Consider the following 9,612-nt stretch of genomic DNA (forward strand, 5'->3'; position numbering starts at 1 on the left):
ATGTACCGATGTCTAGATAGATTCAAGGGCAGTTAGCCTAGTCAGTAAACACGACATATATCGGTGAACTTGCGTCGATCGTATAGGGGTCAGAGTCTCTCTCTCTCTCTCTCTCTGTCTAGATCCCCGCTATCACGTCTCTCTCTCTCTCTCTCTCTCTCTCTCTCTCTCTCTCTCTCTCTCTCTCTCTCTCTCTCTCTCTCTCTCTCTCTCTCTCTCTCTCTCTCTCTCTCTCTCTCTCTCTCTCTCTCTCTCTCTCTCTCTCTCTCTCTCTCTCTCTCTCTCTCTCTCTCTCTCTCTCTCTCTCTCTCTCTCTCTCTCTCTCTCTCTCTCTCTCTCTCTCTCTGTGTCCCTCTCTCTCTCTCTCTCTGTCTGCCTGTCTGTTCATGTGTTTCGCTGTGCGCAAGACGGTGTTGTGCGATCAGCTCCCCCCCCCTCTCCCTCACGATGAGACCACCGCCATCACCAGGCCCGAGATTCCGCCGTCCAACTTCTTTGCCGGACCAGCGGAGCGAGCGGCCGTTCGCGAGTTCCTGATGCAACCAAACATGGTGCCAGGGTCCTACATCGTGCACCAGAGCACCCACAACCGTGCCACCTTCTACGTCTCCGTCGTCACGCCAGCAAGCGCTGTTGAGCACCTGCCAGTGCCCTACCGCAACAGCACCTTCCGCCTGGGCAACCTGACCTGCCGCACCGTGGATGAGCTGGTGCGCATGCTGCCGACCGCCCCACTCGTGGACGCGCGCGGCGCCTCTCTGTCGTTCGTGCAGGCCGTGGCGGGGACATTCAACATGACCCGCGCCATGGCCCGACAACAGCAGCGGCAGCACAAGAAACACCACCACCACCAGCCACAACAACAGCCACAACAACAGCAGCAGCAGCAGCAGCAGCACCGAGGGCGGGTGGCCGAGAGGGGTTCGTCGCAACCCGGCTTGGTCGTGCAGCAGTCGCAGCCGGGGTCTGTTGGCAGCGGGCTTGGTGCGCCAGCGGGGCCAGCGACGGACAGTGGCGACGACGAAAAGACGAAGAAGAAGAAGAAGAAGCGCGGCCTCTTCTCGCGGCTGTTGGGCGGTAAGGGCAAAGCCGGCTCTCGTGGTGACAGCAGCACAGACACAGCACCGTCGCCATCAGCAGTGCCGCAGCTGCAAACAGACGCGGCAGGCCGGCGCCACTCTGCGCCCGCACACGATCTCGATGCGAGTGCACGGCGGGTGCGGCCACGACCAAGCGACCTGCACCTCGTGGGCAATGCTGGCGTGAGCGGTGTGCACAGTCGCGGTGCTGCTAATGGTGGCGGTGACCGCGCACCGGGGGACTACGACAACATGAAGGATATCGTGGCCGGAGGTGCCCACGACAGCAGCAGCAGCAGCAGCAGCAGCAGCGATGATAATGATGATGATGGTAGCAACGATGCTGGTGGTATGGCTGTCCCTGCTCTGCCTGTTCGCCGGGCAACCATCACCTCCCAATCCTCCGTTCGCGTCGTGCCGGAACTCCCAGACCTGCAGGAACGAAGCGATAGCAGCGATGATGACGACGACGATGGTGGTGATGACACCGGTGTCAATCGTCGTGCTGGTGCTACGGGTGGTGGGCAGCGAAGAAACAAGAACGACTCGCCAGCAAAGCCCCGCGTGCAGCCGCTGGTGAAGGCGGCACCGGACGTCCGGTCCACCCCGCCACTGCTGCCGCCGCCACCAGACGTGATTGGCGGCAGATCGCCCCACCTCAACGCACGCGGGGGTCCTCCAACGCCACCCGCCATCACCACCACGGCACCGGCGCCTGCGACAGGGAGTGTACCTGCACCTGCGACAGGGAGAGTCAGTGACACACCGCCTGAGCCGCCCAAGCGCGAGAAGAATAGGCCGAGCAAGTTGCGACTGCCCGGCAAGAAGAGCGGTAAGCAGCGGCGGTCGAACCGACACAGGCGCGACCCGCGCGATGTGGTGCAGGAGCTTGGCCTAAACATGCCCGTCACGCCAATGGACGTTGAGGGCTTCAAGCAGCTGCCACGCCACCAGATCCATGCGTCCGCGCTGCCGTCGCACGCTGCCGGCCCGCGACTGAACCGCTTCAGAGACATCCTGCCCAACCCGGCCACGCGTGTTCGCCTGCCGCCACTGCAGGAGGACCCCACCCTCGAATACATCAACGCAAACTACATCAGAGGTGTGTGTGTGTGCGTATGGGTTTGTGTGTGTGTGTGTGTGTGTGTGTGTGTGTGTGTTTAGTCGTCGTTGTTGGGCGCGTTGTCTCTTCGATGCGCTGGCTGCACCACACGACATCAGTTCTCCCGCTTTGTCATGCGATCAAGAACCCTCCCCCCCCCCCCTCCCAACTGCTTCCCCCTTCCTCAACGTCACCCAAACCCCTTCGTGTTGTGTTCACACGCCATCCTCCAACGTGCAACCGTCAGGGCACGGCGGGCGGTCTGCGCGTGCGTATGTTGCGGCGCAGGCGCCAATGGACACGGGGCTGTACAACTTCTGGCGGCTCATCTGGCACGCGAACATCAACACGATTGTCATGGCGACCGGGTTTGAGGAGGCCGGCCGTCGCAAGTGCGCACGCTACTTTCCCGAGGAGCCATCAGGTCACACATCACAGCACTGTTTATTTGTTTGTTTGTGTGTGTGTTTGTTTGTTTGTTTGTGTGTGTGTGCGCGCGCGTGCGTGCGTGTGTGTGTGTGCGTGTGTATGCGTGCGTGCAAACGTGCATACGTGTCTGTGCGTGTGTCTGTGTCTGTGTCTGTGTCTGTGTTTGTGTCTGCTGCCACAGGGCGCACACACTGTTTTGCCCCACCTTCCTGTCGATCACACACCATATCACTATCCTCGCCTTGACCCTGTCTTCTTTACAACGACAATGGTGACAATAACCACCCACAACAGATCAGTTCCGGGAGTCGTTTACGTTCGGGCCGGAGCGCCTGCTGATCAAAGTGCGCACTGTGGCCAAGCACGACCTCGGCTTCTACACAAAACGCACCATCAAGTTCACGTTTGGGCAGGAGGAGCGTGACGTCACGCATTTCTGGTTCACGGCCTGGCCAGACCACGATGTCCCAACCAACGCCGATGGTTCACTGGCGACAGGGCCCACAATTGACTTGCTGCGTGACGTGCGACTGCACCGGCAGGCGACCAACGACGCAGGACCGCTAATGATCCACTGCTCGGCCGGCATTGGGCGCACGGGCACGCTCCTCGTCATCGACTACGCCATGTCCGCACTGCAGGTGCGTTGTGTGCGTTGTGGGTTGTGTGTTGTGGGTTGTGGGTTGTTGTGTTCATGTGTTCATGTGTGTTGTGAGTTGTGTTCATGTGTGTTGTGTTGTGCTCATGTGTCTGCCTGTCAGCTGATTCGTCTTCACGTGTCACCCATTGAGGCACCCGTTGTTTCGTTTGCACTTATTACACCCACGTCGCTCGCTCACAACCCCCCCCCCCTCTCACACACACACATACACACACACACACACACACACACACACACACACACACACACACACACACACACACACACACACACACACACACACACACACACACACACACCAGAATGGGGAGGTGATTGACATCAACAAGATTGTTGCTGAGCTGCGGGAGGACAGGATGGCGCTGGTGCAGCACGTCAACCAGTACAAGTTCTGCTACCAGGCCACCATTGAGTTTGCAAAGCGCCTGTCGCGCACGCCGGCACCCGCACACGAACAGCGCACGAGCGTGTACAAGGAGACGGAGCCCATTTATGCTGTCGCAACCTCTCCGCAGGAGGCAGACCGCCTTTCCCGAAGCGGAAACTGGAAACTGCACTCGCAGCGCGGCGAGACGGCCGTTTACTCGCTCAACAGCAACACACTTCCCCAGGAGGAGGACGACTCGCTCGCCGTGTTCTCCCCGCACGCAGAGCGAAGTGGCCGTCGTGGCAGCACCAGTGGTGGAGGTGGTGGCGGTCGGGGACGCAACAGCAGCAGCAGCAGTGGTGGCGGTCGTGGTGGAGCGATTGCCGAAGAGGATGAGGACGACGATGAGAGCGACGATGAAGACGACATCTCGACGCGGTGGTGGTTCCGGTCCAACTTCACACGCGCGCAGGTGGACGAGCTGCTGCAGGACGCGCCCAAGGGCCAGTTCCTTGTCCGCAACTCGAGCAAGCCGAACCACTACGCGCTGTCGCTGCAGACGGGGACGAAGATTGTGAACATGCTGATTGCGCCGCAGCAGCAGGCGGACGGCAGCATCAAGTACAAGCTGGGCAAGTCGCAGCCCACGCTGTTTGACACCTTGGACGAGCTGGTGAGCGAATGTCTTCGCTCTGGCGTCATCACCGCGGAGTCGGATGGCATTGTCAAGCTCTTGCCAAACAATGAAGAGATGGAGGCCTAGACAGTTTGTTTGTTTTGTTTGTTTGGTTGTTTGTTTGTTTGTTTGTTTTTGTGTGTGATTTGATCAAATAGCGCTTGCTCTGCTTGCGACGTGATGATGAGTGTTCTGACTCGCATATCCCGCCTTGTGTTATTCTTGCATCGTGTCGTTGTTACCTTGCTGTTGTTCTATTGCTGTTGTGGGTTGTTTATCAGTTGGCCCTGTGCTCTGTTCGTGTTACATTACATTTCCACGACCTGTTTTTTCGTGCTGTTGTTATCGCCGTGTCACACGCGAATGACTCTGTGTGTGTTGTGTGTTGTGTGTTCTTATTGAATTAACACAAACCCCAACAACTCTCGACAACACAGATTAGCAATATCAAAGCAAGTCACAAAGTGTTCAATACATGCGTCAGGCGCGAGGCCACAAATCAAGCAAGGAAGGAAATGATAAGGGTGGGAGCCAAACAACGAGCGAGAAAATGATAGCATGCGCTGCAAACAAGCAGTCTGCAAGTTATAGCTTGACATATAACAAAGACACCCGTGCGCATACACACAGACACAGACATGCAAACAAAGAAACAGAAACAAACATGCACACACACACCCGCACAAACAAACACACACACACCCCACAAACAAACAGACACACAGCACATTCACACACACACACACTCATGGAATCCTGAAGAGGCGTTCCATCTGGGGTGTGTAGTATCTGTCGGATGGAAACGCTCCCGATGTGTTGACCTTGACAAACACCTTGCCGTCCTCCACCTTGACGCGATGTCGTCGCTGCTTGACTCCTGTGTTTGTGGTGATTCGCCCCATGCCAACGCACTCGCCTGTGCCCACTGCAAACTTGTAGTGGTGCCAAGGACACCGAATGCACGTCTTCCCCGCCACATCCTCAATGTCGCCCATATGCAGCGGTCCACCTAGGTTGTGTGCATACGTGTATTTGATGGGAGCAGGTGGTGGATGGGGTAGGGGGTGCATGGGTTGGTGACTGGGTGGCGAGTGGAAGCAGCCGCACAACAGATCCGCACAACAGGGCAATCGGGCATGTGGTACATTCGGCGCCCATGACACTGACGCATGATTGATAACACAAAGCACCCATGTCCTCACACACACACACACATACACACATACACAAACACACACACACACACTCACTCACTCACACATGCTCACAGACTCGCACACACACACGTACACACACGTACACTCACTCACACTCACATACACACACTCACGCGTACACTCACTCACACACACACACACACTCACGTGCACACACACACACACCTGCATGGTAGCAACGCGCGTCCAGGGCAAACACGTGATCCCCGTCCCGGAACAAGGCAATGTCACGGTCCTCGATGCGTACTTTGAACCCTTTCTTCTCCGGGATCGCCGTCGCCTCGCACGCCAAGTGCCACCCGTCCTCAGCCATGTCGTTTGTTGTGGTGGTGTGCGGAACAGAGGGGGGGGGGGGAGGCTGCGCACCAATCGTAGACGTGCTGAGGATGTGGAGGAGGTGGAGGGGACAGAGATGTGGTGGAGTGTTCGTTGCTTGTTGGTTGGTTGCGCAGGCGAACAACGGACACGGGAAAGGCGTCGACTGAATTCAGGGCAGAGGCAACTCCTCGCGCCTGTGCAGCTCTTCTTTGTCTTCTTGCATTTCGCCCCTTGCCACACCCCTCTTGCTTGGACCCAATGCCCCCCCCCCCTAGCCCCCTGCAGCCCCTGCCCCTGTGCCTCAGTGCCTCTGTCTCTGTGCCTGTGCATGTAGCCTCCCTTCCTCCCTTCTAGTCCTTTCAGTCCTTCATCCCTCCCTTCATCCCTCTCCTCTTGCCCGTGCGACACCAAACCGAATCCCCCCCCCCTGCAATCCAAGAAACCATGGCCCAGCAGCGTCATGGTTCTTCGTCTTCCTCTTCTTCGGCGTGCCGTCTACGACTGAGAAAAGTTGCAGCTGCCGTCACCACTGCTCTTGCTGTGGTCACAGTTGCGGTCGTCCTTGCGCAGCAGCAACGGCAGCTTGGGTGTCTGGCAAAGGTGGTGCTTATGGAGGACAGTGCGGGCTCCCTGCACATCAACACCACGGACCCGGCCGCCCAGTCCATGTACGTTAACGGGCTCGATGTCGTGCGCTTGTTTGAGACCGTCCAGGTACAGCAGAGCATGCTGACGGAACAGGAAAACACGAACCAGCTCGTGCTCGGCAAGCTCAACGCCTTGGCCACGGCCGTGCAAGTTGCAGAGGACGAGCGCGACGCCATGAGCACGCAGCTGAGCACACTCCAGGTGCAGTATGACATGCTGGCTGAAGAGCAGCACTCAACCATAAACGCTTCGGACGCCCTTGAGGCTCTGGACGCTCGCGTGTGCAAGCTTGAGGTACCGCGCTGGGACGCAACCACCATCTCCAACCTGGGCACAGGTCACAAATGGAACGGTGGCGTGCTTGCAGGCAACGGCCTGATCTACGGTATTCCACAGGATTCTACTGGCGTCCTCGTTCTGGACCCCAAGAGCAACACCGCCGACTTCACGACCATCGGCGCGCTCGGTGGCTCTTCCAAGTGGAGCAACGCCGTCGTGGCGCCCAACAACGGCTTCATCTATGCCTTCCCGCGACACTCCCGCTCCGTCCTGGTCATCGATCCCTTCACGAACACCGCCGACACCACGACGATGACGGACTTGTCGAGTGCGGGTAACAAGTGGCATGGCGGCACCGTCGCCCCGAATGGACTCATCTACGGAATGCCGGGCTCTGCATCGACCGCCATCATCATCGACCCCTTCACCAACACCTACGACATCACAACCATCGCTGACCTTGGCAGCCAGCAAGACAAATGGTACGACGCCGTCGTTGCTGCAAACGGCCTCATATACGCACTCCCTCGCACCTCACCGTCGGTGCTCATAATTGATCCAGCCACAAACGCGGTCGACACCACGAGCATCAACAACCTCGGTGGCGGCGACAAGTGGTACGGCACCGTGCTTGCAAGCAACGGCCTCATCTACGGCGTCCCGTACACTGCGTCGTATGTTCTCGTGGTTGACCCAGCCGACAACAGCGTTGACATGTCCATCTCCGTCTCCGGCCTCGGAGGCAGCTCGTCGTACAAATGGAACGGTGCTGTGCTTGCACGCAATGGCAAGCTGGTGTTCATCCCGTACTACGCCAATGCGGCGCTTGTCCTGGACCCAGAAACCCACGCTGTGGACGTGACGTCCTTCCAAGTCGGCTCAGGCACCCAGAAGTGGAGTGGTGGTGCACTCGCGCGCAACGGACTCATCTACGCCATCCCCGACACGCACCCGGCGATCCTCATCCTCGAAACCGGCTGCTGAAACTGATATGCGCGCATGGTGTGTGTGTGTGTGCATGTGTGTGCATGTGTGTTGTGTTGTGTTGTTGTGTGTATGCGTTGTGTTGTTGTGTGTATGCGTTGTGTTGTTGTGTGCATGTGCGTGTATTGAGTTGTGTGCGTTTGTGTGTACTGTGTGCGTGTGCGTGTGTGGATGTTGAAACAAGCATTCGGGTGTTCCATGTGTTACACATGTCTACGATCGAAGGCTCGCTCGCTTCGGCTCCCAAGCTAGAGCTTTGGTCACGTTGATCTTTCGTGCTTCCTACTTCTTGCCTGCGCTTTGTGCTTTCTTTCTGCCTTTCGTCCTCTCGCTTCTAAGCAAGTCAATCAATCCCCCACAAGACCCTCATGAATCACGGAGCAACACACACACACACACACACACACACACACACACACACACACACACACACACACACACACACACAAAACAAACAGCTTGGTGCACTTGCTTGCTTGTGTTTTGTACTATGGAAGAACATAAAGGGTTGATTGGTTGTGGCGCTTGCGGCGTCGTTGAGACATGAAAACAGCAACAACACAAACAAAATCTCATGGACAGCTGTGGGCCGAGCACCTTAACTTACAGCTGGCCAAGCACAGTGGAATCGGGGAGAGGGGCAGGTCTGTCCACGAGAGGAGAAGAGACAAAGCACACATGCAATTGCACCACAGCAAACAACACGCAAACACACAACACACACCACGGGTACATATTGAGGATAGATGAATGATCAAGGGCACTAGTCCACAGCAAGGCTATCATAGTAGAGCCAAGGACAACCACACACACGAGAAGGAGTCGATACAAAATGAGAAACACTGAGACCATCTGCTAAGCTGCACACGCTCACACCCAAGACAACACACATGTAAACGCCAAGCTTTAGTGCTGCACACACGACACAAGGGCACACAAACACACACATACATAAACACACACACATACATAAACACACACACATACATAAACACACACACATACATAAACACACACACATAAACACACACATAAGCATACACAACTCAGAAGCCAAACGACTCGTCATCCTCCTCCTCAAACACTTCCTGAGCGGGAAGACTGCTGCTCTCGTTTGGTGCGCTGCTGTCAGCTGCTGGCGGTGCGGGCTGTGACGCGGTGGCTGTTGCTGGTGATGTCGTCGATGCTGCTGGTGCGGGTGCTGTGGTGCCGTTCCTGCTGCTCCTGCCGCCCCCGCTGGTTGTGCTGTCCTGTCGTGACATGGTTGCGCTCGGCCTGCCCTCAATCGCCCCGCGAAGTGACCCCACCCACGATGTGCACAGTGCCTCCGAGGTGACGTTGGGGTCCACCGACTCCACGTTGAAGTGCCGCTGCTTGCCCGTCTTGAGATGCATGACAAACTCGCTCGTGCCGGCCTCGTGCGCAATCTCCGCCACCTTGCCCAGGTGCATGAAGCCGAGCTCCTTCCCCTCCGGCTCGTCGTACCACGTGAGCAGCTTTGCGTCCAGCACGTAGAATGCGCGCTTTGGCCTGGTTTTGCGCAGGGAGAGGCGGCGGCCAAGCGTCTTGCGCCCGCTCATATCCGGCATCTCGTACAGCCACCCGCTCTTGTCGTTCAATTCCGGCGAGTACTCTGGTGTAGGGGATGTGTGTGCGTGTGTGTGTGTAAGAAAAGGAGGAGGAACAGAGGCGAGCATGATATTTCGTTGTGACCGCCCTTCTTTCACATCACACACACACACACACACACACACACACACACACACACACACACACACACACACACACACACACACACACACACACACACACACACACACACACACACACACACACACACACACACACACAC

At 57.2% G+C, this 9,612-nt stretch overlaps 4 protein-coding genes across 4 annotated transcripts in view; 2 read left to right on the plus strand and 2 right to left on the minus strand.

Moving 5' to 3' along the window:
* Nucleotides 1–386: 386 nt before the first annotated feature.
* Nucleotides 387–4,733, plus strand: PTSG_08059 (tyrosine phosphatase; the record flags this gene model as incomplete). Its single annotated transcript, XM_004991023.1, has 5 exons — nucleotides 387–410; nucleotides 453–2,181; nucleotides 2,429–2,605; nucleotides 2,905–3,251; nucleotides 3,574–4,733. The coding sequence occupies 5 exons, from the start codon at nucleotides 387–389 to the stop codon at nucleotides 4,399–4,401; spliced, it is 3,105 nt and encodes a 1,034-aa protein (XP_004991080.1). The 3' UTR covers nucleotides 4,402–4,733.
* On the minus strand, nucleotides 4,693–5,885 carry PTSG_08060 (Rieske domain-containing protein). The gene is made up of 2 exons (XM_004991024.1): nucleotides 5,697–5,885; nucleotides 4,693–5,323 (listed from the first exon to the last, which is right to left on the minus strand). The coding sequence occupies exons 1-2, from the start codon at nucleotides 5,842–5,844 to the stop codon at nucleotides 5,061–5,063; spliced, it is 411 nt and encodes a 136-aa protein (XP_004991081.1). The 5' UTR covers nucleotides 5,845–5,885; the 3' UTR covers nucleotides 4,693–5,060.
* Nucleotides 5,886–6,293: 408 nt separating this feature from the next.
* On the plus strand, nucleotides 6,294–7,760 carry PTSG_08061 (uncharacterized protein; the record flags this gene model as incomplete). Its single annotated transcript, XM_004991025.1, has 1 exon — nucleotides 6,294–7,760. One exon carries the CDS (start codon nucleotides 6,294–6,296, stop codon nucleotides 7,758–7,760), a length of 1,467 nt encoding a protein of 488 aa, XP_004991082.1.
* Nucleotides 7,761–8,758: 998 nt separating this feature from the next.
* PTSG_08062 (uncharacterized protein) overlaps nucleotides 8,759–9,612 on the minus strand; it is a 2,734-nt gene continuing 1,880 nt past the window's right edge. Inside the window, exon 3 of the mRNA XM_004991026.1 lies at nucleotides 8,759–9,393. Within this exon, the coding sequence (XP_004991083.1) occupies nucleotides 8,807–9,393 (587 nt within the window). The 3' untranslated portion in view covers nucleotides 8,759–8,806. The remainder of the gene's footprint in view (nucleotides 9,394–9,612) is intronic.

The sequence above is a fragment of the Salpingoeca rosetta genome (assembly GCF_000188695.1).
Source record: "Salpingoeca rosetta unplaced genomic scaffold supercont1.21, whole genome shotgun sequence".
Classification (NCBI taxonomy): domain Eukaryota; class Choanoflagellata; order Craspedida; family Salpingoecidae; genus Salpingoeca; species Salpingoeca rosetta.